The 23,020-nt window shown below is 43.3% G+C and overlaps 1 protein-coding gene across 1 annotated transcript; it reads right to left on the bottom strand.

Moving 5' to 3' along the window:
* Positions 1-8,031: 8,031 nt before the first annotated feature.
* Positions 8,032-11,346, bottom strand: LOC121492405 (translation initiation factor IF-2-like). The gene is made up of 4 exons (XM_041757638.1): positions 11,318-11,346; positions 10,883-11,186; positions 9,092-9,174; positions 8,032-8,272 (listed from the first exon to the last, which is right to left on the bottom strand). Exons 1-4 carry the CDS (start codon positions 11,331-11,333, stop codon positions 8,139-8,141), a joined length of 537 nt encoding a protein of 178 aa, XP_041613572.1. The 5' UTR covers positions 11,334-11,346; the 3' UTR covers positions 8,032-8,138.
* Between the last annotated feature and the right edge of the window lie 11,674 nt (positions 11,347-23,020).

The following is a 23,020-nucleotide window of genomic DNA, read 5'->3' as shown; positions in this document are numbered from 1 at the left end:
CTGATTTCAGGTAAAAACACCAAATAAAAGAATTTCTAACATTCTATGAATACAAACCAACTCTTTGTCTAATGTATTGAATGACTGCTATAACAAAAAACAAGTATGGGTAAGATTAAGCTTGACATTCCTACTTTTAGGGTTTTCCAGTATTTTAGGTGATGCACATTTCCCTGGTAATATAAATGATCTTAATGACTATTATTAATAGGATATAAAGAAAATATACAAATTACTTTTATTTCTCTAGAAATTTATGGGCTAAAATGGTACATAAACTACTTTGAAATCACTCTGCATTATTCCTTACCGGAATTCACTGATACTAAATGAAGAATTGAGGCATTTTTATTCAGTTTCAAACAGTACTATAAAAATGCATCTCAGTCAATAGTTTTATCTGGTTCACATGGAACAATGGGTTTATATTTGGAGCTCTTTTCCCTGGGATTTTATTTCCAATTAAATGATTAGGGAGATAACAATGAAGAGTGGAGTATGTTCACCTTGCTCCACTTTAGCAAGGCTTCGTGCAGTTATGGTAAAAAAAAAAAAAAATCCACATGTAGACAACTGCGGTATTGTTTGGAAAGAGAAGGCTGGAGAGAGATTGATGAATGATTCCCAAGGTGGTGCCTTTTATGAACTAAGTGAGAGGGTGGAGAAAGGGTAAGAAAAGAAATCTGATTCTTAGTGAGTATTAGAATGGGAATGCCCTTTTCCTCCCAGGGTAGAGAAGTGAGGCCTAAATACCTCAATTTCTGTGATAGGATGCTGGTGAAATCTTGAAGAATAACTTATTTAGAAGAATCATTACCCTTTAAGAATGAAAATACATTGTTTTTCTTTCTCTCTTCCTTTCCAGGTCATGGTTCATCCCCCTCTCATCCTACTTCCAAAGCTCTACACCAGCAAAGCCTCAGCTGTCCAACTGAAAATGAAAGAAAGAAAGAAAGAAAGAAAGAAAGAAAGAAAGAAAGAAAAGCAACTCATGGTGAAAGAGAGAATGCACTGGAAGACAAGAGGATGGCCAATGAAACAGTGTGTGGAGGCTTTTTCCTAAGCTTATTAATGTCACATAGGGAGTCTCTGGATGGTGCCCTGAAGGTTGGGGGAGGTAAAGAATGGAACTTCACAGAGGGTTGTTGCATTGCACCTTGGAGAAGTGAAACTTTCTTAGAGAATAAGAAACTTTCTAAGGGATAATTTGGAGACAATAAGGGACAGCCTTGCTGAGCTGGATAAAAGTTTACAGGGAAGGGAGCATGGCAATCTCAGTTTGGGTCTATTCCTTGCCTAAGTATTACAGTTGGTTCATCCAGTGATAAATAAGTGAATGTTTCCTTGGGTTGGTCCTGGGATAGCCAGACTCTCAAAGGATGGATAATTTTGGAGTCTGGGAAAAGGGACCCCAGTCTCCCAAGTTCAGGGACCATTACTCCTGATTCACATTGTTCTTGCTTCAGCTTTTCCTGTTTCTCAATAAATGCTAGCAGTTTTTAATGCTGCTGCTGTACTACAATGATTGCCTTTATGATTATAACCTACCTTTCTCAAGTTTATAACTTTCTCAATGAGGAATCTCAAGTTCCACTCACCCTTCTTTTGGGAGTTTAGCTGTGAGCTGGATCATCTTTGAAGACTGTGTAGTTCATTTCCTCTCCTGGATGGGAGCTGTAGTTAACTGACTTAATGGCTTTTGAGTATGACTTCCGGCAGGCCTAGCAAACTGAGGTGATACTGAAGACAACTACCACAAATCTGATCAATGTCTCATTGTCACCTGTTTAAGTGTGACCTGTGAACCACAGATCCACTATCCAGCATCCTGACCCCTTAGATTCTCCCAGCTTTTATGCTACTCTCTATACAATATCTAGAGAGCTGGCAGGGAATATCCTGGTTTTGTCAGATCTGGAGGTTAGAATGTTCTTCCCAGACTCAGACACCACAGCTCCTGAATAAGACTCAGCCAGAGGAGTAGGGTGGACAGAAGGAAATGTAAGGGCCACAGTCAGCCACCCAGAGCTTCCTCACCCTCTGAGTCAGGCTTTCAGGGCAACTAGGGACCAAGGGCTATCCCCAGTTTCAAATAGGAGAGAGCATTAGATTTTAAGAAGACTGTCTCTAGGCCTTAGGAATGTCACCAAGTTGAGAGGTTCTACATCAAATTTCTTTACACAGGCAGGAGAAGGGACATCATCCAAACAGTACTTGAGTTCTACCTCTTTTTCTCTCCATTTTAGGCTGTGTATAATTCCTGTGTTAAAAAGATAGGTGCTGATTGACATACACTGGATTCATAATAGGAAGACTACCTAGCATCTGATCCCAGCTAGTTCACTCTGAGGTATGGACTTTGCTTTTAAATTGGGCTGCTGGAGGATGAGCAGCATAGAGCATTCCTCTCCTGGGGAGGGAGTCTAGGGAGAGTGCACACATGCCCAGGACTTTCTAGCTTGGAATTTGTCCATGGCATACTTTCCTGAAGGCTGAAGAGAGAGACAGATATCTGATTTTCCCTGAGGAAAAGAGAGGCAGAAAAGAAAAAAAAAATGAAAAGGATTTGAGAGAATAGATATCAATCAGTAACCAACCACAGCACCAGTGATTCATATTGCTTTGTTAGAGACTTGAAAATATAGTTTGATTTCTTCACAAACTATGCTCTCATACCTAACCTACTCCCCTGATCATATCACATATTGGACTTTTTGATTGCAAACCATCTTTAATGATTTCAATTCAAGTGAACTGCAAGTGTCTCATGATTTAATCCAGGCATATTAATCTAGCATTCATGAGGAAATGTCTCCCCAAGCATCATATGGAAAGCCTATAACTTTTAGTGGATTTTCATAAGCACTTATAAGCTACCCATGTAAGTCTTTCTTCAATTCTAACTGAAAAAGTGGTCTCTCAGAGAATTCACAGATCAACTTGTTACAAACAATAGTAACTGCATGACTACTATAAACAATACTACTGTATATACATTATAAAAATGTCAGAAATGCCCTTTCACAAAGATGGTGCAGAAGGTGAAGGAAACCCCTGCCCTCCCAAAGCCGGAGCCAAAGCAAAGGTAAGAAAGCTAAGAAAGCGGTGCTGAAAGGCGTGCACAGTCACACAAAAAAAGAAGATCCACACGTCACCTACATTCCAATGATCCAAGACTCTTCGTCTCTCCCAAGGCAGCCCAAATATCCTTGAAAGAGATCCCCCCCCCAGAAACAAGCTGCATCACTATGCCATCATCAAGTTCCCCCTAACTACTGAGTCAGCCATGAAGAAAATACACACTTGTGACAACAACACACTTGTGTTCATTGTGGATGTCAAGGGCAATAAGCACCCGATCAAACAGGCTGTGAAGGTCAACACCTTGATCAGGCCTGATGGAGAGAAGAAAGCATATGTTCCACTGGCTCCTGACTATGATGCTTTGGATGTTGCCAACAAAATTGGGATCATCTAAACTGAGTCCAGCCGGCTATAAATCTAAATATAAATTTTTCACCATAAAAGAAGTCAGAAATAACAGGCAAGAGGAAAGTTACATTTGTTCTCTTGAACTTGCTGACTGGAAAGCCAGTTCCCAGATTGATTCAATAGTCTTCTGGTAATTTAATATAAAGGTAACCAAGATATAATTTATAATCTCTTCTAAAGTTCTGAGGAAAATTCAAATTTTAAAAAATAAATAATATCCAGAAATATCAAATAAATTATTCACAAAATTCCAAGAAAAAAAAACATACTGAATATAGAGACCCGGATGTTGAGATTTCCTGAAGACCTAGAATTCAGTTTAGGTCTGAACAATTTTTAAACCTAACCAGGTATGGTCCTTTAATGTGTGTGTGTGTGTGTGTGTGTGTGTGTGCATGTGCGTGTGCATGTTTAAGCAGGTTGGGAGTGAATAATGTTCAGGTAGCACTTTAAAAAAACTTTCAAGACTGTCATTTTTCTTGGCTCCATGTTTATAGAGTAGTCAGTGCTCCTTGTTGCATGTTTTCATGTAGGATGGTTTTGAGAAAATAGTTTGTGTGAAGTCCTATAGAAGAGTAATTGTTCCTAGAGGAGCAAAACTGAATAGCATTCTAAAGAATATATTTCCCACATGATTTGAGTATCTACTACCTTGTATGTGTGATCAGATGCCTCAGACTGTTATCTAAATTTTAGACTCAGTTTACCTGAGGCCCTAGGAAGTTAATGTTTCTAGATAAGTGGGACTCATCTGAATATGTGAAAATATCTTGGGAAAAGTCAATGTACTGAGAGTATGGCTGGTTCCATTCTTATATATGCTACAGGCAATTTCTAATGTCTGGAGTCCCTGGTGTTGATGTTTCAGTAAAGAGTTCAGTGACAAAGAGTGCAGACAAGGCCAAATAACAGTGATGGGCTTCAATGTGGGTATGTGAGCTAATGAGGTCTCCCTGGGAGAGACTAAGGAGGTTTCCTCTGGGTATCACGGTATCACCAGGGGCAGATACAGCTCCCACTACGTTTGGGATGAGTCACCAAAGTGTAGAGACCCAACACTAGACAGGACCTGGGCAGAACAAGACTAGCCAACTTCAGAGAGGTTGCCTCTTTTAGAAGCAGCCAAAGCAAACCTTAAACCTGGGGGGGCGGGGGGGGGGGAGAAGAGGCCACGAGGAGTGCTCCCCATACTCCTCGGACTAAGCAGAGAGGAAGTGCCACGTTTCCCACGTTCTGCAGCCTCCTGCCGCCTCCCAGAATTATTACCAACTTCTGTCTCCTGCTGAGTGCTGAGCGCCACTTTCCTGAGGGCTGGGCTTCAGGGAGCAGCGATGCTTTGGTTGATTGCTTGATTGATTTTTTACCACCACCACCACCACCACCTCCATCAGCACGACTACCCTCCTCCTCCCCAGCCCCTTCACAGGTCCTCTTGCAGTAAGTCCACACCGCCCCCTTCCCAGAGGTGTGGGCCTATGTTCTCATCTTTTACGTGCTGGACTGCAAGTCACCTCTCCCAGGCTTGGTTTTTCTCCTCAGCAAACTAAGGCTGGAAAGAGCTGCCTTCCGGGTCGCAGCGAGGACTGAAAACGAGGGTGAACGCGTTTAGGAAAGCCAGTTCCTGAGCAGATGGTAAGGGATTGCTTCCAAGAGCTGGGGTTAGTATTATTTCAGCCTTGTGCATCCCAGAGAGGTCTTAATGCCTTTATGAGGGAACCTCCTTCTGACTCAGATGTCTGGAGAACTGACCCTACAAGTCAGGTTCACACCCCAATTCAACCCGGGGAACTAAACTCCCTGGGTTTGAATCCTGGCCCCTGACGCCCGGGCAGGTAGTTTAACCGGTCCGTGCTTCAGGCCTTCATCCCAGAACCGAGGAGCAGGAGTGGTAAAGGAAATTCTCTTCATAGAGTCGTCGTGCGGCGTGAGGTGGTATCTAGCATGTGCAGAGAACAATGCCTGGCACCTAGTAAATACGGATCCCTACCGTTGTTGGCACTGCCTTCGCTTCTCCTTTTTAGAAAAGCTGGGAATTGTATTGTGCCCTCGCTTTCGAAGCCACTCAGTGAAGGCTAAAGGATTTCTCAAAGTTTCTAGGGAAACCAGAAGGTACTGGACGACAAAGGAAGCAGGAAGAACGTGTTCAGATGTTCAGGGATCCCTTCTACTGCCAAAGGGAGCAGAATGCTCCAAGCACAGGCGGCAATCCCTACTCCTTCCTCCCCTCTTCATTTCGGGAGAGGCAGCAGTTTTGTGCCAGGAGGCCGATTAGACTTCTAGTCCTCATCTCCCAGAGTCCTTCCCTTAGAATTGACAGCGGCGCCACGTCAGGAACGCCCGGAAGTCAGGGCAGTGCCACCGCGCACGCGGGGCACGGAGGTGAAGGCGGTGGCCAGAGAAACCTGGGGAACCAGGCCGCCGCCCTGACGGGGCTCAGGACCTCCGAGCGCCCCGCCCCTCCTCTACCTCGCAGGGGGCGGCTCCGCAGCGGGCGGCCGGGGGCGGAGGGGGCAGCGCAGGCCCTCGCCTACACAGGCAGTCCCAGCGCTGAGTGAGGCGGGCAGCGGCGCCCAGGCTTCGAGCAGCGAGCAGCGAGCAGCGCAGCGCACGTTCTCACGTCGCCTACCTTTGGCCCCGCCCCCGACGCCCGCACGCGGGCTGCGCGCGGAGCATTGTGGGCCGCACGGCCGACGGAGCCCCGTCGGAGGCCCGGGCTGACGGGCGGAGCTTCCTTCCGCGCCCCCACGCGGTTTCCCGGTTTCCGCAGCCCGGAGCGGGCGTGTTACGTTTGCCCACGCCTAGGGCCTCAAGCTTTGCGAATCTCCCGCCAGACAGGTGCTCCGTAGCAGAGGTCAGTTGGGGGGCGGGGGAGGCGGTCCTTATTGCTCTTCCTTGTGAAGGATTCGAGAGGCGGTGGTTGAGAGCCCCGAATTCGGGATCCTGAATACGTAATGTTCAAACGCCCAGATGTGCAGTCGGCTGGCTGTGTGTCTTTGGGCAAATCACCCGACCTCTCTGAACTCTAGTTTCCTCATTTGTAAGACGGCAGAGGAAACATTTATCTCAGTGACCCCGTGGCTACGGGCATTGTAAGAACTACCCTGGGTTCAGATTCCAGCTGGCCTACTTGCTTGGGTGAGCTAGCCTCTCTGTGCTTCGGTTTCCTGTGAAGTAAGGGGATCGGTGAACTAGGGAATAACGTTTAACTCAAAGGGTCATAATTATATGCAGTAAGCCTGGAAGAGCTTTCGGTCTAACACACTATAGGAGCCCAAACAGTTAATTATTTAAGGCATCTCAATGTCTGCCACTTTGAAACCTAGGTAAATGTCAGTTCTAAGTCTAGGTTTTCCTGCTCCACTTTTTCTCCTCTTGAAAGAGAAACAATGCACAAAGGTGTGTGTGGCTACGTGGGGTGACAGTGCCTGCAGAATTGGAAAGAACTAGCTTGTGGCAGAAAGTTAGAGGACACTTCTGGATGCCCCATGTCTTTCCTTCTAGCCTTTCCGCTTCAGTTTCTAGGGACAAGGTAAAGGAAAAAGAATAGGAAAGGCAGGAAAAAGGAGCATACAGCATGAAAGATTCTGAACAAAAGTTTCTTGACTAGAAAATGTCATTCCAAATATTAAGGAGACAGGGAGTCTGTCTGAAGTGGAATGGGAGAACCAGGATTGGAACTGGCTTCCATGTCTCTGTGCCTGGCTGCCAGTAGGCATGTTGGGAGCATTTCTGTGTCTTTAGTCATGGCCCCTAGGAGGGGAAGCTGTAAAGGGGAGATGGAAGAGAGGGTGGCACTGCTCTAGGGGACAGGTTTTGGGAATAGAAGGGGGAAGGGGGTGCAGACTTCTGCATATGCAGGAGGAATGCATTCCTGCAACAGATATAGGGCATATCTGACTCTTGAGAAGTAAAACTCCGGTGAAGGTAAGAAAAAAGATGTAAGGGTCAATTATCCTGGGGTGAATTAAACCTTCAGTGCAGTGTTGGGAGTCTGTATAATCTTCTAAGCTTGAAAATTCTATTAGGAGTCCAAAAACTGACATTCACAGACATACCCTAATCATCCTTGCAGCTCAGACTCTTTCAGAGTAGAGGAGCATACCTACATCACCCTATGTCTCATCAGGGCCCCACTTCTTCAATACCGGTGACCTTCTCTGATTTTTCGGATGGGAGCACTTACATTCCTTTTTGTTCTCTATAGATAATAGGATAATGGAGGATGATGTTTTACCCAGGAACTAACAGGACATCCGGGAAAACTGGCCCCAGACAACGTTCAAGACTATACCCTTCTATTTTACCCCCCCCCCCCACACACACACACAGGACAGAGAATGCTCATGCAGCAATGGTCACCCAAGTTATGCCATAAACTTCTAGCTCTTAGTCTGCTCTCCCCTCAGACTCTGACTAAAAAAGTGCTATTAGTAGAAAAGAGAATAAAATAAAACCAATTCTTCAGTAGTACCACCTCCCCCCCCTCACCACCAGCAAAAGAGACAACTGGTGAGAAGGAGCCACAACTTGGAAAAGATTTATTTTTCCTGGCCATAAATCTCACCCCCTTGTTCCTCTGCCCAGCGAAGCATGATAAAGTCCTTTTCCATAAAGTATTCAGTATTAGAGCCACAAAGCTCCCCCAATCAGTAGCCATCTGCTTCTACCATAACTGCTGCTCCCGAAGCAGGGAAAGCAGCAGCAGAGAAAGGGCACCACTGTGAGGCTGCTGGACAAATGAGGAGACTGAATAGCTTTGGTTTTCCTTGTGTATCTGTATCTATAGAGACAGGAGAAGAAAGGCCGCATTATATTGATACAACAATTGTAAAACAAAACACGGAAGAGGCATCTAAAGGGCAGTATCGCATGCATCAGGGGTCCCCAGATAAAAGGGGAGCTAACAGATTTATAGAAACCTTTAATTGGTTTTCAATTGAAAGCTAAAGAGGCTGGGGCGAAGCTGTGAAGAGTGGCAAAGTGCCCTACTTCAGCTGTCTGGGAAGCGTGATCGATTTCATGGAGGGAGAAAAGAATACTAAACCGTCCTGCGCCTCTGCCAGAGCAGGGAGGGACTCTGTGTTACAAGCATTTCTCTTTGGCCAGGGAGTTATGATGTGATCATAATAATAGAATCTCCAAATCTTTTTCTTTCTCTCTCCCCCTCCCTATCTTCTTCCATTCCTCTCACTCTCCCTCAGACGAGTAGGCAAGTGGAGAGGGAAGGAAAGGATCCGAAAGTAAATCTAACGTATCAATCTTGGGAAGAAATAGACCCCAGCCTAAAAACACCCTGCTTTAAATCTGTTCATCTGCCAGGAGAGAGGCCTCTTTGACAGAAATAGGAGTCCTACTCTCACCCCACCCAAATCCTTTCCTCTCTCTTGCTCTCTTTTGTTTTTTTTTTTTTTTCCTGCACAAACAGAAAAGCTAAAAATCACGGGAGACTCTCCACTTAGTACGGTGAGAAGTCTTTGCTTGTACCCACTGGGGTTATTTCAGAGCAGACGCTCCACTCAGCCGACACCCAGCGCCTTTTCTCAACCCTTTCCTGCCCAGCTGGAGGCAGCCCCCACCAGGCTCCGTTGGCAGTACTCACCCATACAACCCCATCCGTCTGTCTGCATCTCCATCCCTGAGGCTAATTTATTGGCCCGACCCTTCACCATCTTTTTCGATTTCCTAATTAATCACAGATAAAAGGCAATGGTGCAAATTATGATTATGAAGGACTGGAAGATAGGTTTGAACAAAATGGGAGAAGGGAAATATGATTAATTGAATATGATGGTGAAATCTCAAGTGTGAGGAACAGGCCTGGGGAGGGGGAGTGTCAAACCCTGACCTCTGTGTACCCCCTCTGCCAGCCCTAGCGCCTTCATAAGGAGGCAGCCGCCAGATTAGGTCACTTGGGTTGCAAGCCTGTGGAAGAAAGAGAACTGGGTTTCCTCTCCCAGCCTCCTTAGGTGCCTGCCTTCACCGGCCCTCACCCACCTCCTCCTCCTGCTGCTGCACCCTGGAGAATTTCAGGACCCCTGACCGGTGATTCCACTCCCCAGTCGGTGCGCCTTTTGGCTGAAGTGCACCACAGTATTGCATTAATGCCCCTCAAGTTTCTCACAGTTTTCTTATTTTTGAGCATTCCTCTAGTCAGACCAACTCTTCGTGAAATTTCAGGAAAACAAGTCTAGTAGGTCAGAGATTGTATTTGTTCGTGGAAGGGATTAATAAAACCCCTTTCTGATGCTGCTTTCCAGAATTACATTCGGGATTAAAAAGCAGACCCGGCACGGGCACACATTTTGCATTCACTGGTGGTTGTGATTAATGTTTCCGAGGGGATTTGTGCTGGGAGCTTAGGGAACGCGCTCTGGGGGGTCTAATGCCCAAGGACCGCAGGGCAGGGGCGTGCAGAGGGTCTGTGGGCACGCGCCAGAACGCGGGGGATTAGAGTACCTCAGATGCGCGCCGACGCCCGGCGCCTGGCCTTTTCGTGCCCCCCCCCCCCCCCCGCCCGCAAAACTGCTTTGGAGGAGAAAGTGAGAATCTCCCGGGAGAGGGAGATAGGCTTTTGGTGTTTAGGGATATGTGTAAAGGGAAGATGCCCTCGAGTGGCCTGACTTTTGGGCGGATGAAAGGAGCCCAGTACCAAGCGTCTGCATTTCACACATGCGTCCTCCAAGAGGATTGAATTCCGAACTGCTTGCGGGGGTGGGGGTGGGGGGAAGCGCTGCCGCGAACGCGTCTCTCACCGGCACGTGCCTGTACGAGAAAGACCACAACCCCGCGAGCCGCCGAGCCGCCCGTCTCAGGGCTGCCTACGCGGGCACTCAGAGAAGCGTCTGTGGAGAGGAGCCGGAGCTTAGGCGTGAGGTGTGAGATGCATGCCCCTTCCCGTCACGCCCCAGTGGGCGGACAGACCCTTCCCGAGCCAGGGAAGGGGCGGGGGAAGGCGTGGAAAGTTCCAGAGTGTTAGGAGGGACACGGAGAATAGGAAGGCAAGCAAGAAAAAAGAGAAGCAAATAGGAAAGGAGAGGAGGGTAGGAAGAGGCGAGCTTGGGGAAGCGGGTCACAGCTGGTGCGCATTACCGCTCTCCGGCAGAAGGGGGCACCCTTCCGGCCGAGACCGCCTCTCACTGGGCTGCGGCCGGCTCCTGGGCAGAGCCCGCCTCACAGCCCCGGCTCAGGGGCGCTGGGCGCCCCCTCCTGGCGGCTGCGCGGCCGCTCCCCGCCGGCCTGCGGTGCTCGGGTCCAGCCACTGCTCGGCCTGCGGCGCGGGGCGCCGGGAGGTGGTGCGGGAAGGGAGGTCGGCGGACAGGGGGGTGGAGGGCGCTGTGAGAGTGGTCAGGCTCCGCCTTCGTTCCCGCACCCTCCGCCTCGGCTTCCTCACCTGGGCCTGCAGGGCTCGGTCCCCGCGCGCACGGCTCCGGCGCCCCCCGGCTGCGCACGGCCGCCCCGACCCGAGCCTGCGGGGGCGCCTGCGGAGGAGCCTGCCCTCGTCGCAGAGCGCTCGGTCCCCGTCGCGGCCGCAGCAGCTGGGAGGGGGGGAGAGACCGCCGGCTGCTTCTGGGCGGCGTCTGGGGGCCCCGAGCCCGACGCGAGGAGCAGCCATCTGGAGCCTCGGCGGCGGGCGGGGTGAGGCTCGGCCCAAAGGGGCGAAGGACGGGGTCTGCGGCGCGGGAGCGGCCTGAGAGCTGGAGGGCGTGTGGCAGAGGGAGAGGGGTTGGGCTCTCGGGGAGGAGTAGCAGAGGCCTGCCCCGGTCAAGCCCGCACAATTTCGGGGGCAGTTCCGATTGGCAGGCTAGTGAAAGAGCAGGGGACCTACCCGGCAACTCCCTCATTTCCCCTGGGATGGGAGCGTGGCGAGCCGGGCAGAGTGAGGATGGGGGGGGGGGGGAGCCAAACACTCCGAGTGCACGCCCGCTTTCCGTTAGAAGTGGTTTTCTCATTTCCCTTTCCTCCCACTTTGTACGTTTCACTTCAGGAAACGTTCCTCCCCAGCGGCATGGAGTTTTGGACACCTACACACTAAGACAACTACTCAGCCAGAGCGTGGGACAGGCACTGACAGGGTATCACTCTTGGGGATAAACACACTCCAGCTTCCAGTGGACAGTGGGAGAGGAAGAGGATGGAGTGAAGAAAGCTCTTGCACCTTTAGGGTAGGGAAGGAGAGAACGGGGTGGGGGGGTGGTAGGAAGTGTGGTTTCTTCCCACCCCTCCTTTCATTTCAGATCCTCCTGCCAGTGTTTTTATATCTTGAGCTTAAAAAAAAATCCCTTTCCCTGAGTTCGAATGGAAGAGTGGACCAAACTCAAGGAAGGAAAAAGGTGTGGTGAATATGGAAGAGAGCCAAGGGATCTGTTCAGGGAGCTCAAGCTCTCCAGAGATGCCCTCAGCCGTAGGTTTTAGCCCACTGTAAGGGAAGCTGATTGGGTGTATGGGCGGTGGCGGGAGATCTGAATTAAAAAAAAAAAAGACCCACTTCCACCCCAAGGCATTAAAACACATTCCCCTCCCCCAGCTGCCTGGTGTCCGGCAGAATGGCATTATGTAAAAGATCTGGCATGTCACCCAGTGGCACATCTGGTAGGTGTAGATGGCATTCATTAGCACAGGGCTCCTACTCTGCAGCATGCCAAAGCCCTGACAGAGATACCCGCTGCCAATCATTCATTTGCTGCCAGCGGCCGGGCGGGATGGCTCCCTTCCACCCTGGCACCAGGACTGCGGGGAAACAATGTGTTGCGATATGAAGAGATGAAAGCAGAGCTGAGGATGCAAGGCACCCAACAGATGTATCCCATGAGGAGATAACGGTGCAAAGAGTCATTTAGCAAGAAAGCATATGCAGGATATCAGGAGGGAGGCTTGGGCAGGGGTCTGCCTGCCTAGGTCTGAGCTGAGACAGGGGCAGGGAACCCCCTTGGAAACCCCAAAGTTCAAGTTTGTTCTCTAAATACAAACACCAGTCTCCCCAACTCTAACTGTAAGACCTCCTCCACATCCTGTGTGTACCTCTGTTTATATAACCAGCTCCAAAAAGATGAACTGTGGTCCTCCTCAAGTCTTTATTACCAGTTTAAGAGAACTTTTAAAACTGCTGATTTTAATGTTGCACCATTCTCTTTGCCTTGTAATTTGAGAAGGAAAGGAAACTGTCAAGCTGTCTCCTGAATTCTAAAATGATAAAGTGTGTTGGGACTAAAGTGTTTCATACAATAGCAGCATGGTTGGAGAAAAAAAAAAAAAGCTAAAGGTCTTGATTCCTAGCCTTTCAAAAGGGATAAAGATGAACAAAAGAAAGCAAAGAGGATTATTAAAACGGCAAAAGATGGATAAACATAAAATCTAGGATAAAGCTTGCCTCTGAGGTTGTCCTTTTCCTTAGGCTGGGTGGCGATTACCTAGCTGGTTAGTGCATTGTTTTTCATTATATCATGCATATATTTTATAAATATTCTTTTTATCCATCCAACATATTTAAGCAACAAGAAAATTCAGAGGTTTGAGGGTTTGCAGAATGAAATTTTTATGTTAAGTCTGCCAATTATTTATTGAATTATAATACTGTTTTTAGTATAAGTACATATTATAAAATATTTGGGGCATTCTTATACTGGTTCATGGTCACAGGATGACTGCCATAATTCTAGACATCACACCCTTGTAATAAGCATGAAGAAGGGGATGGGGCAAAAAAAAAAGTTATTTCCTTTTATCAGTAAAGGAAAAAGTCCATTTTTCATTAGCCACACCTGGGTCATGTGGCCACAGATACCCACGAAGGAGTCTGGGGGAACTAGCCTTGAAGGAGGAAAAAGATAGGGATAAGGGAACTGAGAATGGTTATTGAGTTGTAGCCCAGACCGTTAGCCAAAGAATTGAAGGCAAAGAAGACTTAATGTTAGCACCAGGCAGGAGCAGATTATCAAGTTTTATCATTGTTTTAAATAAGAGTCTCTTGTTCTCACTATAGTCATTAAAACTTATCAGTTAGGGATGCTGTACTTGAATTTAGCAATTTGTGAATTTCATCAAATTCTATTTCAGAATAAGGGCTCAAGCTTAATCAATATAGTCATAATAAAATAGCTGGCATAAAATCTGATTTATATTTAAATAAAGTCTTCAGAAAAAAATAGAATTTATTTATTTATTTAAAGATGTATTTATGTATTTGAGAGTGTGTGAATGCACACAAGTTGAGGGGAAGTGCCAAGGGTGAGGGAGAGAGAAACTCAAGTCGACTTTGCACTGAGCATAGAACCCAACGCAGGGCTCCATCTCAGGATCCTTAGATCAGACCCCCGCTGAACCCAAGAGTAGGATGCTTCAACTGACTGTACTACCCAGGTGCCCCTGTTTACAAATTTAAATGAAATAAGGAAAATGGCTTTTGTTAGGACTAGAGTTTTATTTGTTTTTTTATTTATTGTTTTTAGGACTAGAGTTTTAATCCTAACTCTGTGGTTTACTAGATGTGTGACTTTGGGCATTTTACCCATCTAAATCATGTGTCCTTACCTGTAAATGTGTAATAATGTTAATAAAGTCTTACAGGGTTATAATGAGGTTTTTTTAAAAAAAATTTTTTTTAATTTTTATTTATTTATGATAGTCACAGAGAGAGAGAGGCAGAGACACAGGCAGAGGGAGAAGCAGGCTCCATGCACCGGGAGCCTGATGTGGGATTCGATCCCGGGTCTCCAGGATCGCGCCCTGGGCCAAAGGCAGGTGCTAAACCGCTGCGCCACCCAGGGATCCCCTGTTACAGTGAGGTTTAGAAATAATGTCACACATAGATTTTAAAACATAGTAATTATTAAGGACCCAGAAGGAAATTGAATCCAGTCCTAATGAAGAGACTATTTACAAAGATGTGGTCATGGTTATGGGAATAAATGAGATGATGAAGCACACAGAAACAGTTTATCGAGAAGCTCTCATGAGAGAAATTAGTGTTTCTAGAGCTAAATAAGAACTGGAACCTTGGAGGGGCCAAGTGAGAATCATAGAGACACAGCTAATGCCAGAGAGGCAGCAAGGAGGAGACAGGGAAGAATACCAACCTCTCTTTTCAAACCTTCCAGTTTCATGTTGATATCTAGCATTGGCCAAACCCAACTGGAAACTAGGTGGTAACATGTTGGAACATGGTGAATGGTCAATTCTGCATGGGTCAGCTTCTGAGGACACAAAGCTGGGCATAGAAGGATGGAGAATAGATCTCAAGGAGACAAATGGAGAATAACTAGCACACAACTATTGTTATTCATAAATAAAATGAAATGCTCTGAGAATCCTCTCTGCAAATATATTTTTAATTCACATTTCCAACTGAAAGCAAAAACTTAGCAGGCTTTGTAAACTTAGGCAACCACGTTTTTAAGAATCATCTCTCAGAGTTCTTTGGCTGAAAGGGCCCAACTAGCACTCATGAGAGATTTCCAGAGGTCCTGGCAGGCTTTGCAAGCCAAGACCTGGGAGAATTTGAGAGTACGCTCTGTTAACTTCCTTTGAGTATCCCCAGGTCTCTCATCGTTTTGTGGCTTCCTGTGTCAAGATCAGTCTTGCTAGGTCTGGTTAGTCATTTGCTTACTGTTATTTTTAAGGAAGCCAGCAAGGCTTCAGCAAAAGGTGACTACCTCATAACAAATCAACCCCACAGCAACAGAAAGTCCTACTAACGTCTTCTCTTGAGTTGAGAGTCTATGTGGACTTCATATTGAAGTAACTTTTCCTCTTTCTAACTTTGCCATCCGTATCTTTTCCTCCTAAACCTGAACTAAACCATAGATAAAATGATGAAAGAGGACAGTAGTGGAGGAACACTTTTCCTTCCTCATTTTAGATAAATTTTATAACTAGAATCAGTTTTGAGTGTTCACTCTAGATATTAACATAAAAGCTTCATTTTGGAATTTCTAGAAACTAAGAGTTTGAGAAATTGAGTGTACTGGTATAGATTTAGAAGTCACCATTTTAATGGAGAGAAGCAAGTTAACTCTAGAAAAATTAGTGACAAGCAAGGATGAATACTTTTGGACATATCATGTACAACTAAACAATACAGCTAATGGAAATTGATCAATTTCTGTCATGATAGCATGGGGAGCTCTCCTGAATCACCCTCCCTAAAGAAATTAGTGAAAATTATATATTTACAAAAGATGGTCATTTAGAGCCTCTGGAAATAGCCCTGAAGGCAAACAGCAAATTAAGAAAGGTCTAAGCAAGAAAATTTATGAAAAATTGGTAAAATGGATGAAAGTCTGTGGTATTTGAGCCACGACCACTTTCTTCCTACCTCTTCCTAACTCACTGGGCATTGACTCACAACCCTAAGATCACTCAGACTGCTGCAACCAAGAACATAGGGCTCCCTTTATCCTCCAGGTCCTTACTGGAGGATTTTCTTTGCAATGGGAGCAAGAGTTCTGGTTTTCTAATCCTGCCCCTAGCTACTTGCTGCTGAGGCTAGGTCTCAGGTGAGTGTGGTTAGGAGATTCAGAGCTTCTTCCTTAAGCCTAACCCTTACTTGTGGAATAGAGGTTCTACTTTGGGTATGGCACATTGGGAATCCCTGGATCCTGAGAGCCCTTCCCTCAGTCCTTGAGGGAGAGATTCTGTACCAGGAGAAGAAGCTGAGAGGACTGCTGGCTGCTGCCCCTTTCACCCTCACAAGCACTCATCTCCTAGGGTAGAGGTTTCACTCAGAAGCTTGTCATTGTTCCTACCCCCAGAGCCCTGGCTCAGAAATTTTGACTGTGGGTAGAGGGGGAGAACCAGGTCTTAAAGCAGATAGCTACTAATCTCTTTCTGGAAAAAAAAAAGATTTCATTTGCAACAGAGTGGGGAAGTTTAAACCTAAGAATTACTTTCAAAGAACAGTAGAGGTTGTAGGGTGCCTCGCTGGCTCAGTTGGTAGAGCATGTGACTCTTGATCTTAGGGTTGTGAGTTCGAGCCACAGGTTAGGCAGAGAGATTACTTAAAACAAACAAACATGTAGGTTGTGATAAAAGGCAATTGGAAAGGGGATTTAGTATAGCCTAGACTGTAAGTCAGCTAGTTTGTATGAATTAACTGCAGAATAAGAGTTCAAACACTGATCTCAGAAACAATTCTTTCCAAGGAGCCACAATATGATTGGATTAGTTTGTGGAGAAATTCTGCTCCTGGGAACTGTTCATTTTTCTTTTTTTCCAGCTTTATTGAATTAAAATTGACAAATGAAATTGTATATATTTATAGCACATATGGGAATAATTTGATATGCATATACATTGTGAAATGATTATCATAATCAAGTTAATGCATCTATTACCTCTTAAGCTTACCTTTTATTGGTGAGAATACTTAAGACCTACTCTTTGCAAATTTCAAGTATATGATACAGTATTATTAACTGTAGTCACCATAATGTGCATTAGATCTTCAAAAGTTATTCATTTCGTAACTGTAAGTTGGTATCTTTGATGAACAATTCCCTATTTGCACTTCCTCTCTCCCCACCCCAGCCCCTTCTGTCTCTATGAGTTTGGCCTTTTTTATTTCTTTAATATTTATTTATTTATTTATTTATTTATTTATTTATTTATTTAGGAAAGAGAAAGAGAACATGTGTGAGCAGGGGGAGGGACAAAAGGATAGGGGCAAGTAGACTTCCCACTGAGCAGGGAGCCCAATATGGGCTCAATCCCAGGACCTTGAGATCATAACCTGAGTCAAAGTCAGATGCTTAGCTATCTAAGTCACCTAGGCACCCCCATTTCTTATTTTTTTAAAGATTTAATTTTTAAGTAATTTCTATACCCAATGTGGGGCTTCAACTCAAAATTCAGAGATCAAAAGTCATGTGCTCCACTGACTAAGCCAGCCAGGTGTCTTGGTGTATTTTTAAATGATCTAAGTGAAATTACACAGTATATGTTTTCCTATTCTGGTTTATTTCACTTAGTGTAATATCCTCCAGGTGTATTGTACCAAAGTGGTAGGATTTCCTTCTTTTTATGGCTGAATAATATTCTGGTTTTGTGTGTGTGTCTGGTACCAAATGTTTTTATCATTTCATCCATTGACAGAGACTCTAGCTATTTCCATATCGTCGCTATTGTGAGCAGTACTGCAGTGAATATGGGAGTGCATATTATCTTTCAAGATACTGATTTTGTTTCCTTTGGATATACACCTAGAAGTGAGATTGCTGGATGTTATGATAGTTCTATTTTTTAATTTTTTGAGGTACCTCTATACTATCTGCCATAATGGCTATACCAATTTATATTCCTACCAACAACATGCAAATGTTGCCTTTTCTTCACATCCTTGTCAACACTTGTTATCTCTTCTTTTTGCATAATGGCCATCCTAACAGGTGTGAGGTGATATCTCATTGTGATTTTGATCTGCATTCTTCTGATAATTAGTGATATTGAGCATCTTTTCATGTGTTTGTGTTTTAGCATCTTTTGTGTACCTGTCTACTTAGGTGTTTTCTTCATTTTAAAATCAGATTACTTTTTTTTGCTATTCAGTTGTAGGAGTTACTTTTTTTTTTTTGATTATTGATCACATATCAGATAAATGGTTTGCAAATATTTTCTCCCATTCCATAAGATGCCTTTTTAATTTTTTGTTTGTTTTCTTTCTTGTGCAGAAGACTTCGTTTCATATAGTTCCCCTTGTTCATTTTTGCTTTTCTTGCCATTAGACTTCAGTACCTGAGTGTGGTCAGGTAAGGGTGATAGAGAATCTTACTAGCTAGCACCATTGTCATCCCAGAGTGATTTCAGGATGTGCTTCCTGATCACAGAGCATTAGAGACCTAATATCGTGTGTGTGTGTGTGTGCGTGTGTGTGTGTGTGTATGTGGAAGGGATAACAATAACAAACTTGAGTCAGGGAACTAATCCCAGAATTGCCACAATGTAGTGTGTAAGCTGTTTAGTTCCCAATAAAAAAAATTCCAAGGCATGAAAAGGAACAGGAAAGTATGACCTATATACTTGATAAAAAGCAGGCACCTGAAAATGCTTATAAAAATGACCAGATATCTTATAAAGGGCTAGTATCCAAGATCTATAAAGAACTTACCAAACTCAACATCCAAGAAGCAAACAATCCAGTCCTCAAATGGGCAGACATTTCTCCAAAGAAGTATGTCTTCTACACATGGCCAACAAACACATGAAAAAGTGCTCAACATCACTTGTCATCAGGGAAATAAATACAGATCAAAACCACAATGAGATACCACTTTACATGGATAAGAATGGCTAAAATTAACAAGGCAGGAAATGGCGAGGTTGTGGAGAAGGGGGAACCCTCTTATACTGTTGGTTGGAATGCAAACTGGTGCAGCTACTCTGAAAAACAGTGTGGGGGTTCCTCAAGAAGTTAAAAATAGAGCTTCCCCTTGACCCAGCAATTGCACTACTGGGTATTTACCCCAAAGATACAGATGCAGTGAAACAGTAGGACACCTGCACCCCAGTATTCATAGCAGCAATGTCCACAATAGCCAAACTGTGGAAGGAACCACAATGTCATTCAATAGATGAATGGATAAAGAAGATGTGGTCTATATGTACAATGGAATATTACTCAGGCATCAGAAAGGACCAATACCCACCATTTGCTTCAACGTGGATGGAACTGGAGGGCATTATGCTGAGTGAAATAACTCAATTGGAGAAAGACAATTATCTTATGGTTTCACTCATATTTGGAATATAAAAAATAGTGAAAAGGACCATAAGGGAAAGGAGAAAACTGAGTGGGGAAAAATTAGAGAAGAAGACAAACCATAAGAGACTCCTAACTCTGGGAAACAAGCGAAGGGTTGCAGAAGGGGAAGTGGGTGGGGGGAAACCACAACTCAATACAACTGAAAGTGTGGAACGTTTCCTGATGGGGTTTTCACTGTAGGAGAGAGTAAAGAGACACTTGTGGTAATGTATCTACATTCTGCTTGAACTGATGAAATATGCATCCTAAGTAGGCTGTGAAAAAATGACTATCTTATAATCCTTAGAGCAGTTGCTAAAAAGTTAAGTAGAAATACAGTGAAAAACATAATGGATAAATCGAATAGTCAAAATGTTTACATAACTGAAAATAAGCCAGGAAAGGGAAAATAGAGGAACAAAAGTCAGATAAATGAACAAAAAAGAAATAATAAAATGGTAGACCTAAATTTAAACATATCACTAACTACATTAACTGCAAATGGTCTAAACACATCAGTAGAGGGATGCCTGGGTGGCTCAGTGGTTGAGTGTCTGCCTTTGGCTCAGGGCGTGATCCTGGGTCCGGGGATCCAGTCCCACATCGGGCTCCCTGTGAAGAGCCTGTTTCTCTCTCTGCCTATGTGTCTGCCTCTCTCTCTCTCATAAATAAATAAATAAATCTTAAAAAATAAAACACTTCAGTAGAAAATACAGAGATGGTTAGAATGGATTAAGAAAAAACAAACAAACCATAAACCAAATTTATGCTCTTACAAAAACAGTCATTGTAAATATAATGATATATATATAGATAGATTAAAAGTAAAAAGATAAATAATGCCTGAAAACATTAATCAATAGAAAGCTATAGTGGCTATATGAATAGCTTACATAGATTTCATAGCTAAAAAAGTACCAGGGATAAAAATTATCACTTATCATAGTGAAAAAAGGGACACATTATCAATAATTCATAATAATCTTAAATCTATGCACCTGATAATGCTTTATGTTACAGAAAACAAAACTGATAGAAGTGAAAGGACAAATAGGCAGTTACACAATTATATTGGAGACCTAAAAATTCCTCTCATAGAAATAGTAGAATGAGTAGAAAGAAAATCAACAAAGTTGTAGAATAAAGAAACATCACCATCAAACAGCTGGATTTAATTTTAACTTACGGAACACTTGACCAAACATCAGTAGAAATATTTCTTTCCACATGCACATATACACTTGCCCAAATACATCATATCCTGGAACATAAAACAAAGTTAGCAAATATAAAGTAATCAGAAAAATCTTAAGTATGTTCTCTGACCATACCAAGCAAAAATCAGATATATCGGAAAGATAGTAAGCAAGAAACAGACATCAGAAAGTTAATAGGAAAATTTCCAGACACTTAGAATTCAAATACATATCTAAATACTCTATGCATCAAATAAGAAATTTTAAGAGAAATTATAAAATATTTTGAAATGAAGGAAAAAAATATCAGAATTTGTGGAATATAGCTTAGGCAGTACTTAGATGGAAATATATAACATTAGATGTGTATATTAAAAAAGAAGAATGATCTCAAATCAATAGCCTAAGCTTCCATTTTAAACTAGAAAAGGGAAAATAAAGCCAAAAGAAGTAGAAGAAAATAATGAAGATAAGAATAGAAATAAAAGAAACTTTAAAAAGAAACAGAAAAAAAAAAGAAACAGAAAATATAATCAATGAAAACATAAGATGGTTCTTTGAAAAGATTGATAAAATTAGACACCTCTAGGAAGACTGACAAAAGACACAAATTGCTAATATCAGGCATGGAAAAGGAGATATAACTACAGACTCTGGATAATAAAAGGATACTAAGCTAATACTATAAAAAACTTGACAAATTCATGAGGTTAGATGAAATGCGAGTGCTGTGACAACCATAAACTACCAAAACTCACCCAAGATGGAATAGAATAGAACTATAATAGAATAGAACTATAATAGAATAGAACTATAATAGAATAGAACTAAAGAAGCTGAATTCATAATAACAAAAAAAAAATCATTTTGAAAAAGAACTCTCCATGCTTATATGGCTTAAGTGGTGAATATATCAAATGTTTAAAGAAGACCTAACAGAAATTCTACACAATTTCTTCCAGAAAATAGAAGAGAGGGAAATATATCAGAGTTCATTTTGTGAGACTAAGATATGAAACCGAGACAAAAGCAATACAGGAAAAAATTTCACAGATCAATATCCCTCATGAACATAGACACAAAGCCCCCAGTAAAATATTAATAAATTGAATCCAGCAATATATAAAATGAAAGTGACACTAAAGAAAAATGGATTCCTGGGACACCTGGGTGGCTCAGTGATTGAGTCTTTAGGTCAGTCATGATCCCAGGGTCCTGGGATTGAGTCCTGCAACAGGCTCCCTGCAGGGAGCCTGCTTCTCCCTCTGCCTATGTCTCTGCCTCTCTCTCTCTGTGTTTCTCGTGAATAAATAAATAAATAAATAAATCTTAAAAAAAAAAAAAAGAAAAATGGAATTAACTGGACTCAATTCGCAGGTTGGGCACCAAAATGATGTAATTTGATGTGGTATCACATCCAGGAGTGAACTGACTCTAAGTCAGAGGTTCCCACAGCCCCTTCCTCAATTTTCATTAATTTCTAGAACAGTTAATAGAAGTCAGAGAAACATTTTACATACTAGATTACTAATGTATTACAAAAGATATTAAAGCCTATGAATCAACAATCAGATAAAGAGATCCATAGATGGGTCTTCTTGAGCAAAGGAGCTTCTGTCCTTGTGGAGCTTGGGGACTGTCAATGGTGGCATGTGGAAGCATTCTGGTTCCCCAACCTGGAAGCTCTCTGAATTCCTTTCTTGGAGTGAATTCTTGAGATGTTTTTAGTGCAAAAAAGGTAGTTTTATTAGAGCACAAGGACAGGATCCAGGGGCAGAAAGAGCTTCACTTGAATATTTCCTATGATTGGAAAAAGGAAGAAATGTTCACTTTTATTGTTACTATTGAACATCATTCTGGCAGCCTTAGCCATTTCAATAAGGCAAGAAAAAGAAATTAAAGATGTATGGTGTGGAAAGAAATAAATAAACTGTCCCTGTTTATAGATGACATTATTTCCCCACATAAGTAATTTCTAGAAATTTATTTTCAAAATTTTAGGACAAATATATATGTTAAGCAAGGTCACTGGATGCAACTTCAAAAGATCAGTACACAAAACAATTGTTCTGCAATGAACAATTAGATACTCAAAGTTTTTAAAATTAAAGAAGTTTTGGACAGAAAGGAAAATACCTACAAATAAATCTAACTGAACTGTGCAGTATCTTTATGCTGAAAACAAAATGCTGACAAAAGAAATCAAAATTTAAATAATAGATATTCCTTAATTATTAATTGGAATACTCAATATAGGAAAGTTGTCAATTTTTCCTAAATTAATATATAGATCTAATATGATGATTAAAGTTACATAAGGTATTTTGTAGACATTTTGTAAAATATTTATGGAAAGACAAAGGAAATAGAGCAGCCAAACCAATTTTGAAAAAGAAGAATAAATTTGGAGAATTTACAGTACCTGAATTCAAGACTTACTATGAAACTACAGTAATCAAGGGAGTGTCATATTGGCAAACGAACAGACAAGCAGTGACGCCTGGGTGGCTCAGCCGTTGGGCGGCTGCCTTTGGCTCAGGTTGTGATCCCGGGGATCTGGGATAGAGTCTCGCATTGGGCTCCCTGCAAAGAGCCTGCTTCT

This window comes from Vulpes lagopus, chromosome 6, assembly GCF_018345385.1.
Source record: "Vulpes lagopus strain Blue_001 chromosome 6, ASM1834538v1, whole genome shotgun sequence".
NCBI lineage: Eukaryota > Metazoa > Chordata > Mammalia > Carnivora > Canidae > Vulpes > Vulpes lagopus.
Note: the sequence above shows the minus strand (reverse complement) of the source record. Positions and strands in the feature narration are given on the sequence as shown.